The 18315-nt window shown below is 38.4% G+C and overlaps 1 protein-coding gene across 3 annotated transcripts in view; it reads right to left on the reverse strand.

Annotated features, from left to right (window-relative positions):
* Positions 1-5094: 5094 nt before the first annotated feature.
* Positions 5095-18315, reverse strand: part of RHBDL2 (rhomboid like 2) — a 64461-nt gene continuing 51240 nt past the window's right edge. For all 3 annotated transcript variants that reach the window (XM_082614562.1, XM_082614561.1, XM_082614560.1), the window contains exons 5-8: positions 12584-12684; positions 10868-10928; positions 6652-6713; positions 5095-5654 (exon numbers count right to left, since the gene is read on the reverse strand). In XM_082614562.1, coding sequence (XP_082470688.1) covers positions 5475-5654; positions 6652-6713; positions 10868-10928; positions 12584-12684 — 404 coding nt within the window. In that variant the 3' untranslated portion in view covers positions 5095-5474. The remainder of the gene's footprint in view (positions 5655-6651; positions 6714-10867; positions 10929-12583; positions 12685-18315) is intronic.

An 18315-nucleotide genomic window follows, 5' to 3' on the forward strand; every position in this document is an offset into this window, starting at 1 on the left:
CAATCACTGTGGCTCTAAAGTCAGCTCTTAACTGTTTTACTAAACTGTCATTTTTCCTCTCTAAACACACTTGAAATTTTCATGAAGGAGACATTAAGAAATCATCTGTTTTCTCTTACAAGTTTAATTATTTAAATTAGGTATGTCAAGTTGTGAAAGTTTTGACTTTTTAAATAACAGGTTCTAGAGTCTTTAGTTCCTTTCTGAAAGCTTTATATAGTTCAAAAGACTTGCAGAAGCATCAAACTTCTAAAATTGAGTTGTATTCCTGAGATAGAGAAAATTTCTATTTGACTTTATTACGTTAATAGTACTATACTCTTTGACCCAACAATCCAAAGCATTTTAAAGTGTAAGCAAAGATATTATTCTTGTTGTTTATAATAATCATAACTTGAAAATATCCAAAATAATTATCAATACAAGAAAGACTGTATTGTATATATAAATATAATAGTACATCCACAGTGTGGTACTATGCAACCAATAGAAATAATAAATATATACTAACATAAAAAGACATTGATATATCGTTTCAGTAACATTCATATTATAAAATATAGAATAATATGGCCCCATTATTGTAAATTTATTTATATGCAGAGATGCATCCAATAAAGCCTAGGATATTCATCAAAATATTAACTATGATTATCTCTGGGTAGTGTGATTACAATTGACTTAATTTTTTATAATTATATATATTTTAATTTTTTCTTTTACCATGAGCACTTTACTATTAAAATCACCGAAAGAAATTAAAGTTTTTTTCTCCCTTAAAGGACAAGTGCATGGTATTTCCTGAAAGAAGAAGTACTATTATTTAGCTTCAAATCTTAGGTCCTAAAGCTTTCATAGCAAATGACACAAATACTAATATACACAGATACAGTACTATAGAGTTCAAAAGAAAAAAAATTTTCAAATAACTCTTAATTAGCTAAGACAGAGAGATTAACACAGACCTTTCTCAGTTTAGGTAAATCTGAAGCAGATCATGTTTAAAAGTTATACCACAGCCATCTTCAGCTTAATCTCTGAATGTGTCCCTTTGCAGATGTAGAGCAGATTCAGTTTGGTTCAGTGCAGTGAGTGAGTCAGGCATCAGCTAAAATCCATCTCCCTGTCTTCATTCCTGCTTCTAAAACAGCACTACCGAATGGAACTTTTTTTTTTTTAAATCCGGTGGAACTTTTTGCAACAATGTTGGAATAGACTATCTGCACTGTCCAATAAGATGGCCACTAGAAACACATAGCTATTGAGCACTTGCAACGTGGCTTGTGTAACAGAGGCACTGAGTTTTTAATTTTATTTAATTTTAATTAAATGTAAATAGCTACATGTGCTTAGTGGCTACCTTATTGGGCAGCACACATAAAGAATATTTCCAACATTTCTAATACTACAGCACAGTTTAGGAGACTAAAATTATGAGCCCCAAATTAAGCTGAATAAATGGCCCCTCTATAATTCAGAGATGTCATATTTAAAACACCAGATGTTTGTGTGCTTTTTTAATGGTAACTTTGCCCCCCGGGGAACCTAGAAAGACATCACAGTTTTTGGTAATGTGAGCGATGTTTCTAGTACCAAAATAATCTAACTAGATAGTAACTTCTTAGTCATCAGTCTTAATAATCAATGGGTCATGTCCGATTTCATAGTTAGATGAATCCTGTTTCTCTGTCTAGTTTTCTATTATTAACAATTACATTGCACTTTAGGTCATTAAAGATCTCTCTTCAGAGCTAGTGACCTAGTGGGTTGGCAATGGCAGATAAATATTTCTTCCCTGGACTTCTTTGCCAACTGTAGCTAATTTTCAAATTAAATGCAACCCTTTCATCCGGAAAAAATATATATATATTCATATTTGTATATTATGTATTATATAAATTATATATTATGTGTAATATATAAATTATAAATTGTTAGTAAACTTAAAAAACACTAAGCTTCATTAGTAGTCAGAGAAATACAAATTAAAATAAAGTATTATTTTTTTTAAAATAAATTTATTTATTTAATTTATTTATTTTTGGCTGCTTTGGTTCTTCGTTGCTGCGCGCGGCTCTCTCCAGCTGTGGCGATCGGGGGCCACTCCTCGCCGAGGTGCGTGGGCCCCTCACCGCAGCGGCCTCTCCCGCTGCAGAGCACAGGCTCTAGGCATGCGGGCTTCAGCAGTTGTGGCACGTGGGCTCGGTAGTTGTGGCTCGCGGGCTCCAGAGCGCAGGATCAGTAGTTGTGGCGCACGGGCCCAGCTGCTCCACAGCACGTGGGATCCTCCCCGGCCAGGGCTCAAACCCGTGTCCCCTGCATTGACAGGCGGACTCCCAACCACTGCGCCGCCAGGGAGGCCCCCGTAAAGTATTATTTTTTAATAATACTTTACTTATTTATTTAATAAATTTAATAAATTTACTAAATTTATTTAATAAATTTACTATCAAAATGTAAATTTTTTCAAGATTTATAATACCTGCTTTTGGCAAAAGTATGAGGAAACTGTTACTCTCATATGCTATCAGTAAGAATATAAATGTATACAGCTATTTAAAAGGTAATTCAGGGGCTGCCCTCGTGGCACAGTGGTTAAGAATCTGCCTACCAATGCAGAGGACAGGGATTCGAGCCCTGCTCTGGGAAGATCCCACATGCCGCAGAGCAACTAAGCCCGTGCACCACAACTACTGAGCCTGCGCTCTAGAGCCTGCGAGCCACAACTACTGAGCCCATGTGCCACAATTACTGAAGCCCGCATGCTCTCAACAGGAGAAGCCACTGCAACGAGAAGCCCCCACACCGCAACGAAGAGTAGCCCCCACTCGCCACAACTAGAGAAAGCCCCAGCAACAAAGACCCAACTGAGCCAAAAATTAATTAATTAATTATTTTAAAAAAGATAATTTAGGGAATTCCCTGGTGGTCCAGTGGTTAAGACTTGGAGCTTTCACTGCCATGGCCCGCATTCAGTCCTTGGTCGGGGAACTAAGATCCCACAAGCCACGTGGCACGGCCAAAAAAAAAAAAGGTAGTTTAAATCTATCAAAATTAACATAGCATTTCTGCTTCTGGATGCTTGAAATATCCATTCATTCATTCATTCATTCATTCTCAAAGACACTGCACATACTAGGATGTTCACATAGCACTGTTGATAATAGTACAAAATCAGCAACAACTTAAGTGTTCAGTAGAGGAATAGTGAAATAAACTATTACATCTTTATCATTAGCAATTCAGAGAATAAAGATCTCTAGGAACTAACAGAAAGATCCCTAATTCATATCATAAAACAAGTTACAGCATAATACATGTAGTATTGTTAAAAACCTTATCTTGTTAAAAACCTTCATTTCATATGTACATTTAAATAGCTAAAACAGCGAGATTAACCCAAACCTTTCTTAGTTTAGGTAAATCTGAGAAGCAAATCATGCTTTGAGAAGTTATACCAAAGTCATCTTCAACTTGTTCTCTGAATTTATCCCTTGGGGGTTAAAGAGCAGATTCAGTGCAGTTCAGTGCAATGACTGAGTCAGTCATCAACTGAAAGCCATTTCCCTTTCTGCTCATCCTGAGTCAAAAAAGGTCTAGGAGAATATACACCCAACCGTTGACAATGGTCATCACAAGGGAAAAGAGCAGGTTTGGGGTGGAAAGGTAAAAGAGTTTCTTTTAAGTTCTTTTTTTAACCAAGAACATAACTGTATTCTCATACTCAAATTTTAAAGAATTCTGAAACAAATCCCAGATCAGCTTTTCTCAAAATGCTAAAATACTACTTTTCTCACTATAATTAAGGATGTATCCTCCTTTCAGAATACAGCAACATGTTTAGGTGGGTTTTAAATAAAACATGCTTATGATAAAAGAAGAAAAAATTGTATTTCCTGCATTCAGGTGACCTAAAACTACTATTTTGGAAAAAGAATGGCCAGCAATCTGGGTTCCATACAAGAAAACGACACAGGCATCCCAGCTTTCAGACACGACATTTTACCTTTTGTAAATACCCACTCATACAAGAGCCACTAGCCACGTAAAGGATGAGAATCATGTCATAGATGAGACTCCAAAAAAAGAGTCCAGGTACATAGTGTGCGTGAGAAAGATAGTTCCAGGTTCCTTGGGATCCTAGACACACTATTCAAATCTTTTGTTTGGTTTTGTTTGGCCGTGTTGGGTCTTTGTTGCTGCACATGGGCTTTCTCTAGTTGCAGCGAGTGGGACTACTCATTGCAGTGGCTTCTCGTTGCGGAGCATGGGCTCTAGGCAAGCGGGCTTCAGTAGTCGCAGCACGCGGGCTCAGTGGTTGTGGCACACGGGCTTAGTTGCTCACACTATTTGAATCTTAAACTAGCGATCCAGAGAATTCTTCTATAAGGTATTTCTACCATTCTTGGTACACCCTCAGAAATGTTTCTTCCCGTACTCCCATGATACTTTTTTTAAAATAAATTTATTTATTTGTTTATTTATTTTGGCTGTGTTGGGTCTTTGTTGCTGTGCACGGGCTTTCTCTAGTTGCGGTGAGTGGGAGCTACTCTTCATTGCGGTGAGCGGGCTTCTCATTGCGGTGGCTTCTTTTGTTGCGGAGCACAGGCTCTAGGCGTGCGGGCTTCAGTAGTGGTGGCGTGTGGACTCAGTAGTTGTGGCTCTCAGGCTCCAGAGAGCAGGCTCAGTAGTTGTGGCGCACAGGGTTAGTTGCTCTGCGGCATGTGGGATCTTCCTGGACCAGGGCTCAAACCCATGTCCCCTGTATTGGCAGGCGGATTCTTAACCACTGCATCACCAGGAAAACCCCGCCATGATACAATAAATTTTGGTATTTGGGGAACACAGCACTGATAGACCAGGAGGGCAGGAGAATATGGGCTGTCAAGTCATTACCAACCTTTAAATCCTGCTCCCTCTTAGACAAGTTACTTGATTTTTTTTAAGAGTTCCCATATCCTCCTCTCTAAGATAACAGAGTAATAGCTGCCTTTCTGGGTTGTTAAAAAGATGAGCAATAATGCATATAAAGCACCCCAAACAGTGACTTATCTACTCAAACAGTGATGGAAAGTGATAATCAATAGGCTGACAGATGTGAAAAGTTTTTATTTTCAGCATAGAACATTATTTGTGGATTCTATCAAGCAATCTCTACAGTATACCCTCCTAGGAGAGCAAGTCTCTTTTAGAGGATACATACCCTCATGCAGCACGCCTGGGAAAGAGCCAATCTTTGGTTCTCACTTCCCTTCTGTTTTCTTTCTTCCTCTTCCCCCTCATGCACAGAAGAGCCCCTTCCTTAAACCCTAACTCCTTTTGTAAGCAGTCTTTGAAACTGACGACTTCAGGGGTGTTTTGTCCTCTTTATAAAATTGTTAGCATTTGCTGGGACTTCTCTGTTTCTTCATAGAGAGTTCTCCAGTTTTTTCCCAGATGGCTCTTTTTATTAATTGGTTTGTGTTAGGGGCAAGTCAGTTCGCTGGGGATAGGAAAATGTTGAAAAACACAGCAAATAAGACGCAAGCTAAATAAGCTGCAATTGCTACCCAAAACCTTGGATCTTTCAGCAGTGCCTTATCAAAGCAGCTGAACACGGTATAACCAATGGACATTCCAGCAAATCCACCTGCAATGTGAGCTGCAAAAGACACCTTGAGAAAAAAGGGGGGAAAATGGGAATAAGTGAAGAAAACGTTAATTGCATATTTCAGCTGTTTAAAAAACAAATACCATCCCAGTCAAAGAGTCTTAAAAGTCTGAACAGCAAGGTGGTGAGACAAAAGAGACAGAAAAACTCCATGTGCACAGAGAGGAGATATTCCAAATCATGCAAAGCTAAAAAAAATATCAGTTCACTGACTCTGAGTACACAAGACAGAGCCATCATTTCTCCTTATTCTTGGTCATCATTGCGTTTAGGATGGTTCTATATAAGGCCAACCAAGAGAGTAAGAGTTGAGGTGCCATGAGGGATCTCTACAGGAGCATAATCTGATCCCACATAAATGGAATGTCTAAATTAAAAAATACACACAGGGCCTCCCTGGTGGCGCAAGTGGTTGAGAGTCCGCCTGCCGATGCAGGGGATACGGGTTCGTGCCCCGGTCTGGGAGGATCCCATATGCCGCGGAGCGGCTGGGCCCGTGAGCCATGGCCGCTGGGCCTGCGCATCCGGAGCCTGTGCTCCGCAACGGGGGAGGCCACAACAGTGAGAGGCCCGCATACCGCAAAAAGAAAAAAAAAAAAAAAAAAAAAATACACACAGATAGTCAAACGGAAACTACCAAATTCAAAGACCAATTTCAATAAAACTGGAAATCTTTGTCAGTTTTCTTTTTATTGTAAATTCATCTGGACCCAAATTATTGCTGCTTTCCAATCTGCATTTTATTCTCTGTGAAGTCCCTTCACTCCTGTTTTTTTGGAATAGCTATCAGTATGACAGGTGCAGAGAACTAGAGCCCATTGTCAGGGCTATGAGAGAGAGAAGTAAAAAGGACAATCCAAAAGACTGATTTCCTCAGGAATTTTCTTAACTTCCAAGTGTAAAACTGACTGCCCTAAATCTCAGAATTGTTGCCCCTATTTGGTGACCCTTTTTAGCTATTGATATGATAGGTAATTTAAAAAATAATAAACTGAACTCACCGGGGACCCATTTGCAGGGACAAAGAACCTTCTGTAGAGAGCAAATCCCATGTCCGACACAACTAGAAGGGAAAACAGCCCAGTGAAGCCCCACGATCTCCAAAATAGTGCGCCAGTTATTTCTGGTTCCCCTCTAGCAATGGTAGCAACGTTTATTGAGACTTACTCTGTGCTAGGTACTGTTCTAAGAGTTTTACATGTACTAACCTGCATCATTAATCCTCACAACAACCCCATGAAATAGGTACTATCATTATCCCATTTTATAGATGTATTGATCCAACGAGTATTTATTGATTATCTCCACGTGCCAGGCACTATTCTAGATGGTGGAGATACTGCCGTGAACAAATCAGACTGCCTCATGGCACTGAAAGTCTAGTTGGGGAAGGCAAATGAATAAGTAAAACATACAGTATTGTCAAATGGTGCTTAGTGCTATGGAGAACACACAAAGAGAAGAAGGAGAATTGGGAATGCTGAGAGTAGGGTGTGATTTTTAACTGGAGAGTCAGGGAGGATCTCAAGGAGAATGTGGCATTTGATAGAGATAAGGGAGCAAGCCATGCTGACCTTTGAAGTAAGAGTCCTCTAGGCAGAGGGAAGTGCAAAGTCCCTAAGGCAGGACCGTCCCCCTGGTGTGTTTGAGGAATACCAAAGCAGTTGATCTGGTCGCATAGGTGGTTTTCAAAGGATGGTTCCCTGCCCCACTGGGATCCCAGCATCACTGGGAACTTACTAGAAATGAAAATTCTCAGGCCCACCCCAGACTTACTGAACCAGAAACTCTAAAGGTAGGGCTCAGCAGTCTGTGTTTTAACAAGACTTTTGGGTGATTCTGGACTAAAGTTAGGGACAAAGTAGTAGGTGATGAGATCAAACAGAAGCAGATGCAGATCATGTAGGGCCCTTATGGACCATTGTAAGGACTTTGGCTTTTACACTTTGAAGCTTTTGAGCACAGGAGTGACATGTCTGACATGTTTTTAAAAGATGATTCTGGCTGCTGTATAGGAAACATACTCTAAGGAAGCAAAGACAGGAGCAAGCAGACAAGCTAATTACTACTACTGCAGCAACCCAAGTGAGGAATGAGGGTGGCATCTTATACATAAAGAAACCAAAACACAGAGTTTAGTACTTGCCCAAGGCCGCCCATCTCAGAGGCGGTAGTGGGATTTGGACCTTAAGCAGCCTGACTGTGGGAGGCTTCACTCACCCACCACACTAATCGCCTCTGCTTACCATCAGGAGAACAGAAGATGGGCCAAAAAGGGAAATAAGTCCACATTTTCTAATGGAACAGTGAGAGCCAGAACTTAGACATTCCTCAAATAAGTCAGACCTCTGATGCTAAAAGAGCTTCCAGGTTTCTTGGCTCAGAAGAACTCTGCCCTACATGTGCACTTGGAAACATCTCCTGCAGCTGTCACATTCCACACCCATCCCCCAATTCCCTGTGCTCTACTTAGTGAATGTCCTAGGAGACAGAAAGACCTAGTCCTTGCCTTTGGGAAAACAGCATCAGGACCATGTGTTCTGGCTAGTTTCCCTTTCAATACAGTATTGACACTGAAGTCACTGGATAGAAATTGAGGTCAAGGAGAAGTACTCAATGTTAATCTAATTGTAAATGACTGTCACACAAAATGCTGGATAAATGTGGCTATATTGTTTTTTCGATCATTTGCAATTCCTGATCCAGTGTAAATAACAGAGATAGGACTAGGAAGGTATAAGAAAACCACTGCTGGAAAACAGGGTTGACTTACTGGAAACAGTTACTTTGGTCTAGTCTTCCACAGTAGGAGACCTCCTTTCAAAAACTCTTTGTAACCCTTAGCATGTCAATTTCTCCATTCAATTTCTCTCTTGGACCCTTCTGACTTACACCTGCCTGGCCCTTTCTGCTTCCCAGGGGAGTTTACTTCTAAGTTGCTGCAGTCTCTAAACCGAGACCTGTCTTCCCACCTGAAAAGAAGCCCTCATTCCAATAAACCAAATCATTGTCTTAAATAAAATTTGACACTCATTTTAAGGGAGCTGCCTTTATATGGATTTTTTTGAAGGATGAAAATGTGAGATTTCCTGAACTTTTTCCGGGGAAGCTCAGTTGCTTTGTTAGAAAACAGATCCAACAAATAATGCTTAATGAAGGAAGGTCCTGGGCCAACTGTCTTTCACAATTAGGAATAATATTTACCATTTAAAAAAAAAAGAAACTATACATTTTCCCAAGGAAACATGTTTAAAATTAAAATGTACTTGTATTTCATTAATCCAGAGTTTGTTCTAACTTCTCTCATTTTCAATAGTAGGTAAACCAGGCCAAAGAACTTTTAGAAATGGCCTGTGGGGAAGGTTGATGTTAGTGTGTCCTACCTATGTTTGTAGGATATAATAAAAGCACATCATTCAGTGATTGTATTACTTACCTCAAGAATGACAGAATGTTTAAAGCAACTATACCCCAATTAAAAAAAAGAAGAGAAAGAATGACAGAATGTTACATAAACTATATTTGGAGATAACCCTGTGCATGAGGAAAGGGCTTTTACTCCAACATTAAAGGGTATTAGAGTAGTAAAACCTTTTCCTCATTGAGGGTTTGAGGCTTATTTTACAAAAGTCATTCATAATTACCTGAAAGAAACAGATTGACTGATGACCCAGGTAACTTGTGGAAGAATATTTTTCTGTCTAAGGACTTGTCCCTTGGTTCTGGTTGTGACTCAGACGGCTCTGCCTGCACAGCAACTCTCCTAACTAACTCCCAGACATCTCTCCTCCTTTCTGTGCTGACTAGTTTCCCTCACTTTTTGGATTTCTTATGGAGAAAAACAGTATATATGGTATGGTATAAACTAGAAACAAGTCACTTCTTTTCTCTTGGGATGAAATATTGTTTTTACAGTTAAACCGTTCATAAACTTAATTTAGTGTCTTTTTTGAATTCTTGATACCAATTTGCAGAATGATTTTTTCCTACTATGTGGACAGCCAAAAGCTTAGCCTGTATCAAGTGTCACTTCTGTCTTGGCCTTCAAGTCTGAGCCAACAGTCTGGCCCCAGGGTCAGCCTTCTCCCCGCACCCTCCATGCAGATCCAGAAATACAAGTTACCAGCCCTGCCTTCACTCTTGTTTGCTTCTACTCTGTATGGCCTGCCCCCCCCCCCCCCCCCCCCGTCCAAAATCCTGACTTTCAGACCCGCCTAAAATTCCACCTCTTCTCCAGATTGAACGTACTTCCTAAATTCTTTCAGCATGTAATTCCAGACTATCATTCCTGGAGATTTCCAAAGCCACATCAGTCATGCTCCTACTTCCCTGACCCCTCTCTTCCTTCACCTCTGCTCTCATCTTCAATCCTCAGCCACCACTCCATGCTTATATCCTAGATCGGTTTTTTTTTTTATCTGAAATTGAGGAAGAAAATGGATTATATGAATGGTTTTCAAGCTTTCCCTTTCTGACAAAATCATACGCAGAATCTAATGTATGAACAAGAAAAATCCAGTATATAAAACATAAATGACAGCAGAAAGTAACACAACAGTTTAAATCAACTATACTCCAATAAAAAAAATTTTTTTAATAAAAAATTTTTAAAATCCAGAGGCTTCCCTGGCGCCGCAGTGGTTAAGAATCTGCCTGCCAATGCAGGGGACACGGGTTCAAGCCCTGGTCCGGGAAGATCCCACATGCCGCAGAGCAACTAAGCCTATGCGCCACAACTACTGAAGCCCGCGCACCTAGAGCCCGTGCTCCACAAGAGAAGCCACCGCAATGAGAAGCCCACACACCGCAACAAAGAGTAGCCCCCGCTCGCCACAACTAGAGAAAAGCCTGCGTGCAACAACAAAGACCCAACACGGCCAAAGATAAATAAATAAATAAATATTTTTAAATATATATATATATATTTTTTTAAATCCATAAACGATGGTATTGTGGTTGAAGTGGACGGAGTGCCTCGAGCCCTACTCTCTTGACTCCCCGCACTCCAGAAAGAAACAGAGGCACCTCTAAGAACCACCCACCAGGATCTGTGAAAACTCCTTTCACACCTTTCTGCTTAGGGCTATGAAGCCGAACCATTCTTTCTGACTCTAGGCTTATGGTCATCCTACTTGTTAGTCTGGGAAATGTGAGAAGGTCTTCTGAAGGTTGAACCCATAAAATTGAAGGTGTGAAATGTTCACAAAACACACTTACTTATAAGGACGATGATGAGTAGTCTGACAATTCCAAAGGCAGGAATCATTTCTCGAAAATTCTTGCAAAGAGATAAATAATAATATAAGCTATCTATTGGCAAATGAAACTTCAACTGTCCTCCCCCTTCATCTGCTTTATCATTTAAAATAAAGTGTGAGTGTCAAGTATTTGCAAAACAAAGCATCGGTGTAACAGCCCAGTTTTCAAATGTATTTGGGAAGCACAATGCTGGTGCACTTTGGAGTGAAAATGAAACATGATATGAAATTCCTTGATATAAAGTAGACACAATTTTATTAGCAGGAAATAATCTAAATATAAGTAATAAAAAATCAACACTTAATATGTCATAGATAGTTAATGCATGTTGTCAAACTAAATCTGATGAAATATTTCCAAGTTTTTTGGTTAATGTTCATTTGATACATCTTTACCCTCTTTCTAAGTAGGAGTTAGCAAAGACAACTAAAATTGGAGTATTACCTTTATTTTTTTAGATAATTTCAAAACTTTTAAAATGTCGGTCCAAAAACAACCCAGTTGGATTTTAGCTTTGAAAAATCTCACACCAGCTTGCAGTACCCTCGTGTGTTACTAGGGGACACAGCAGACTCAGAAAGATACTCCCACTTCAGCCCAAGTTACCTCTCCCTTCCCTTTCAAGTTAACTCTCTTCCCAGAGAGTAGAGATGCTGAAATAGCTGTGTTTACTCTAAATCAATTATTTTCAAATTGTTGTGACCATGACCTACAGTAAGAAATAATTTACATAACACACGTACATCAAATAGTACTTATCCTTATTACACGTGATGTGTACTGAAATTTTTGTTTGTAAAGGGATTTTCACAATCCCTTCAGCTGCGTTCACAACCACTAAATGGGTTGCCATCCAAAGTTTGAAAAACATTTTTCTAAATGACTTCTACTTTTTGAACAGTTTTTTAATTGATTCATATCTCTTCCTCCTAGAGTATCTTTAAAGCACACCTATGTGGTTAAAGGGTTAATTTAGTCAGGATTTTAGCCTGTTTTAAAAAGTGGTTGGCATCTCACATACTATACCATGGGCGTGTAAAATGGTATGCAACTTTGGAGGCATTTATCAATGAAAATGTAAAGCCTTCACCCAGTAAATCCACTTCTAAGAATTTACCTGCAAAAAGAATCACAGAAGTGCAAAAAGATAGGTGTGAAAGAACATTCCTTACAGCATTATTTTGAAATGTGAAAAGCTGTAATCACCCGAGATTTCTTTTCAATTAAGGATTAAATGTCGGAATACAGCTATATAGAGCGTGATGTGGAGCACCTGAAAAGACTGAGCTGGATTTCTGTGTACTGCCATGAGTAGATAGGATACTTTATGTTAAGATGCAGAACAATATAAGGGTAGTTCCATTTTTGTAACATTACTATTGGTAGAATTTTGAATACACATAGAAAATGTCTGAAAGGATGTATATTAAACTGTTAACAGATACTAAATTGGGAACTTTGACTTCCTATTTTTCAATTTTGAATTTTATTTTATATTCATTATTTTTGAGATTGGGAGAAAAAATAAAGATAAAATATGAAAGGAAAACTCTTGTGACCAAATGGAAGATGTGTTCTTAGTAAATATTGATAAATGAAGATCCCCTGAACCAAATACCAGTAATTGTTTTAAAAAAAACAAATTTAAGGTCCATAGATTCCCAAAGTTCTTACCACTAGAACATTCATGAAATAGCCTCCCATCAGAGCATAGACTCCTCCTGAAGCACCCACAAGAGATTTGAGTGGGTCAAAGATGGAGCTGGCAAGAGATCCTAAAGAAATAAAACACAAAGAATCAGATATGACTATAAAAATCATGAAGGATAAATCTTTCTAATCTAAGGTAAAAGTTGGGGAAGCTTAGACAATTATATTAACAAACAACAAATTCACTTTGTCCCTTCCATACTAGAAAAGTATAGCTATGTGGGCTAACTCCCTCAATTTTTATGAAACATTAAATGTTCAATATGAAGACAGTATAACGGTGATAAAGACACAGGCTCTGGAGCCAGAATAACCAACTGTGACTTGAGCAAGTTTCTTAATGTCTCTGTGCCTTAGTATCCCTGTTTACAAAATGGGGGTATTAATAGAACTTACCTCAATGGGTTGTCAGGAGAAGTAAATGAGTTTATATGTGCATCATGCTTAGAACACTCTGTGACATGTATTTTATACTTGTTAGCCATTGTTTCAAAATATCCTACATGTTCAGCCAAAACTATCAAAATACCTGAGACATTCCAACATTTTATTATCTAAAGGCTTACTTTCTCATGGAGTCAAGATGTGGTCTCAGAAACCTTCTTAACATACTATTCAGTCACATTCACCAGGCAAGATGAAACCTCTTGCTAACCCAATCTTATATTGCCTGAACCAAAACGAGACTTTAGAACCACCTTATGAAACTCTGAGGTGTTCTCTCTGTACTGCTTAGTTCTATTACTCATTCTCTTGCCTTCAAGGCCCTCCTTCATTCCTTAGGATACAACACAATACAATACCTACTTTATGCAAAAAAGATAAAGTGTCTGACCTTAGGAATCTTACAAATGGATGAGCAAACGGTTATCCTAAAATGCAGAATATAACAACTACTATGATTATTTTAATGTAATAAATTTGCTATGGAAGCATTTAGGGAAGAACGACTTTCTCAGCAGAGAGGTGGAAGCCCTGCTACTCTGAGAGGAGGGAGACAGCATTTTGATTAAACTCTGCAGACCCTTTAAGATTGGACAGGGAAAACAAGGGGGAAGAAGGTCAGGACTTGGGGATCTGGAATAGCAAAGACATAGAAACAAAGTTATATGGATGACTGAAGATCAGTGAGAAGTAGTCCATTAGGATTAAAGCAGTGGTTTTCAAATGTTAACCTACAAACTAGGGCTGGGGTGGTTGTGTCTTAATCATAAGAAATTTATTTTTAAAATACAGATGTCCACTTCTGGCCACAATGAAGTAACAAGGATAAAATTTTTCCTCCTGCTTGAAACAGCTGAAAGTAGTGGACAAAATACACGAAACAATGGTCTTCAAGATACTGGACATCAGATAACAAAGGACAGAGAATCCTGAGAAACAAGAAATAAATAAGATGAGTTGACTAATTGCCCAGCTTACTGCCTTGAGAGAGACTGTAGGCTGCAGTACATGAAGGGGGAACCTAGGCAGGTCACAGTAAATTTTAAGTTGATGAGATAGAGTCTAGGTCCATATAGATCCAGGCAGCTAGAGTTCACACTGCTTCCAAGTAACTTAACTGAGTTACAGAACAAATCTAAGGAATGTTTATAGGAATATAATAATGTCCACCATCCAAAGATAAAATGTCTAGCATCCAGACAAAAATTGTCAGACATGCAAAGAAGCAGGAAAATATGACCCATAATGAAGAGAAAAAAATCAATTAAAACCTAACAAAACTGAGAATTCCCTAGCAGTCCAGTGGTTAGAACTCCAAGCTCTCACTGCTGAGGGCCTGGGTTCAATCCCTGGTTGGGGAACTAAGATCCCATAAGCCATGTGGCACAGCCAGAAAACAAAAAAACAAAAACAGACAAAAAGACCTACCAAAACTAAAAGAAGAGTTACCATATATGATCCAGCAATCCCATTCCTAGGCAAATATCCGGAGGAAACCATAACTTGAAAACATACATGCACTGCAATGTTCACTGCAGCTCTATTTACAATAGCCAAGACATGGAAGCAACCTAGATGTCCATCAACAGATGAATGGATAAAGAAGATGAGGTAAAAAAATATATATATATGGTATACATACACAATGGAATAGTACTCAGCCATAAAACAGAATGAAAACAATCCATTTGCAGCAACATGGATGGACATAGAGATTATCATACTACGTGAAGTAAGCTAGACAGAAAGACAAATATAATATGATATCACTTATATGTGGAATCTTTTTTTTAACATCTTTATTGGAGTATAATTGCTTTACAATGGTGTGTTAGTTTCTGCTTTATATGGAATCTTTTAAAAATGATACAAATGAACTTATTTTCAATAGAGAAATAGACGCACAGGAATAGAAAACAAATTTATGGTTATCAAAAGGGAAGGGGGGAGGGATAAATTAGGAGTTTGAGATTAACATATACACACTATTATATATAAAATAGATAACCAACAAGGACCTACTGTATAGCACAGGGAAATATACTCAATATCTAGTAGTAACCTATAAGGGAAAAGAATCTGGAATATATATATATATATATATATATATATATATATATATATATGTATATATCTGAATCACATTGCTGTACACCTGAAACTAACACAATATTGTAAATCAACTATACTTCAATTAAAAAGAAAAAACCGGGCTTCCCTGGTGGCGCAGTGGTTGAGAATCTGCCTGCCAATTCAGGGGACACGGGTTCGAGCCCAGGTCTGGGAAGATCCCACATGCCACGGAGCAACTAGCCCCGTGAGCCACAATTACTGAGCCTGCGCGTCTGGAGCCTGTGCTCCTGAACAGGAGAGGCCGCGATTGTGAGAGGCCCGTGCACCGCGATGAGGAGTGGCCCCTGCTTGCCGCAACTAGAGAAAGCCCTCGCACAGAAACGAAGACCCAACACAGCCATAAATAAATAAATTAATTAATTAATTAAATTAAAAAAAAAAAACTACCAAAACTGATACAGGTGTAAGATTTAGCAAGTAAGGGCAATAAATAATTATTACAACTATATTCTATATGTTCAAAAGTTAAATAGCACTATATAAGAAATGAAACAGGCTCAAATCAAACTTCTAAAGATGAAAACTACAATGTCTAAAATGAAAGCATAAACTTGTTCAGTTGATTGGCTGATTAGACATTGCAGAAGAAAAGATTAGTGAACATGAAGACATGGCAATAAAACTATCCAAAATAAAACACACAGAGAAGAATATTTTTTTAAATGCATACAGCATTAATGAGCTATAGGTCAATTTCAAGCAGTCTTCTGATATGTATAATAATAAATACATAATTGGAGTCCCCAGAAAAGAGGAATGAAAGCAGATACAGAAAAAAATACTTGAAGAAATTATGGCTAAAGTTTTTCCAAAGTTTTATGAAAACAATAAACCCACAGATCCATGAACCTCAACAAATCCCAAACACAAGAGACGTGAAGAAAAGCACACCAAGGCATAACAAAATCACATTCGCAAAACAGTTAAAAGTCTTAAAAGCATCCAGAACAAAAAGACATGCTCCATACTGAGAAACAAAGGTAAGGATGACAACAGATTTCTCATTGGAAACAACGCAAATGAGAAAACAACACTAGAGCAACATTTTACAGTACTGAAAGAAAAATACTGTCAAGCTAGAATTCCAAACCTAATAAAATATATGACAAAAATGAAGGCAAAATAAAGATTTTTTTTTCAGACATACAGAGGCTGGAAGAATTGATGACTAACAGACCCATGCTAAAAGAAATGTTAAAGGAAATCCTCAGGAAGACAAAGATATCAGATGGAAATATGGAGCTACACAAAGGAATGAAGAGCATTAGAAATGGTAAGGATGTGGGCAAATATACAAGATTTTGTTATTATTTAAATCTCTTTAGAAGTTCATTGTTTAACAGTTAAACTATTAGACTAACTACTAGGAATAATAAGTGAACTTATCAAGGTTGGAGGATACAAGATCAATATACAAAAAATCAACTGTATTTCTATGTAATAGCAATGAAAAATCAGAAGTAGAAATTTAAAAAATAGTACCATTTACAGTACATCAAAAATATGAAATATAGAAATAAATCTGACCCAAAAAATGTGCAAGACCTAAACACTGAAAACTAAAAAAGATGTTGAAAGGAATTTTGAAAGACCTAAATAAATAGAAATCTATACCTTGTTCATGGGTTGGAAGACTCCGATATTGTTAAAATGTCAATTCTCCCCAAGTTGATCTAAAGATTCATTGCAATCCAAATCAAAATCCCAGTGGACTTTTTTGTAGAAATTGACAAACTGATTCTAAAGTTCACATGGAAATGCAAAGGACCTAGAATAACCAAACCAACTTTGAAAAAGAGCAGAGTTGGAGCACTGACACATCCCAATTTCAAGACTTAATAGAAAACTACAGTAATCAAGACAGTATGGTATTGGTGTAAAGATATACAAATATATGAGGGAAACACAAGAGAAAGTCCAGAAACAAACCCACATATATATGGACAACTGATTTTGACAAGATGCAAAGGCAATTCAGTAAAGAAAGGATTGTCTTCTCAACCAATGATGCTGGAACAGTTAGACATTTACATTCAAAAAAGTGACACTTCAATCCATACCTTGCACCGTGTATAAAAATGGATCATATACCTAGATGTAAAGCCTAAGATTATAATACTTCTAGAACAAAACACAGAGAAAATCTTTGTGACCTTGGGCTAGGCAAAATTTCTTAAATATGACACTAAAAGCATAATTCCTAAAATTTAAAAACTGATAAATTCCACTTAATCAAAATTCAAAAATTTGACTCTTCAGAAGATACTGTTAAGAGAATGAAAAGACAAGCAGCAGACTAGAAGGCAATATTTGTAAGTCACATATGTGATAAAGAACTTCTAATAGGGACTTCCCTGGTGGCACAGTGGCTAAGAATCCACCTGACAATGCAGGGACAAGGGTTCAATTCCTGGTCCGGGAAGATCCCACATGCCGCAAAGCAACTAAGCCCGTGTGCCACAACTACTGAGCCTGTGCTCTAGAGCCCATGTGCCACAACTACTGAGCCTGTGCTCTAGAGCCCATGAGCCCACGTGCCACAACTACTGAAGCCCACGTACTCTAGGGCCTGCATGCCACAACTACTGAGCCCGCATGCTGCAACTACTGAAGACCAAGTGCCTAGAGCCCATGTTCTGCAAGAAGAGAAGCGACCACAATGAGAAGCCCGGGTACTGCAATGAAGAGTATCCCCCTGCTCGCCACAACTAGAGAAAGCCCACATGCAGCAGTGAAGACCCAACACAGCCAAAAAAAAAAAAAAAAAAAGAAACTGTAATAATAATATATACTATATAATAAGGAATGTAAAGGAATACAATTCTTTTTTATTTGGTTGCGCTGGGTCTTAGTTGCAGGAGGCGGGCTCCTTAGTTGAAGCATGTGGGCTTCCTTAGTTGTGGCAGGCAAACCCCTAGTTGCGGCATACATGTGGGACCTAGTCCTCTGACCAGGGATCGAACCCAGGCCCCCTGCATTGGGAGCGCAGAGTCTTAACCACTGCACCACCAGGAAGTCCCCATAATTCAATTTTTAAATGGGCAAAAGATTTAAACAGATACTTTACTGAAGAAGATATATGGATAGCAACTGAGCACGTTAAAAGATGTTCACCATCA

Source organism: Mesoplodon mirus, assembly GCF_964341445.2.
Source record: "Mesoplodon mirus genome assembly, chromosome: 3".
NCBI classification, from domain to species: Eukaryota; Metazoa; Chordata; class Mammalia; order Artiodactyla; family Ziphiidae; genus Mesoplodon; species Mesoplodon mirus.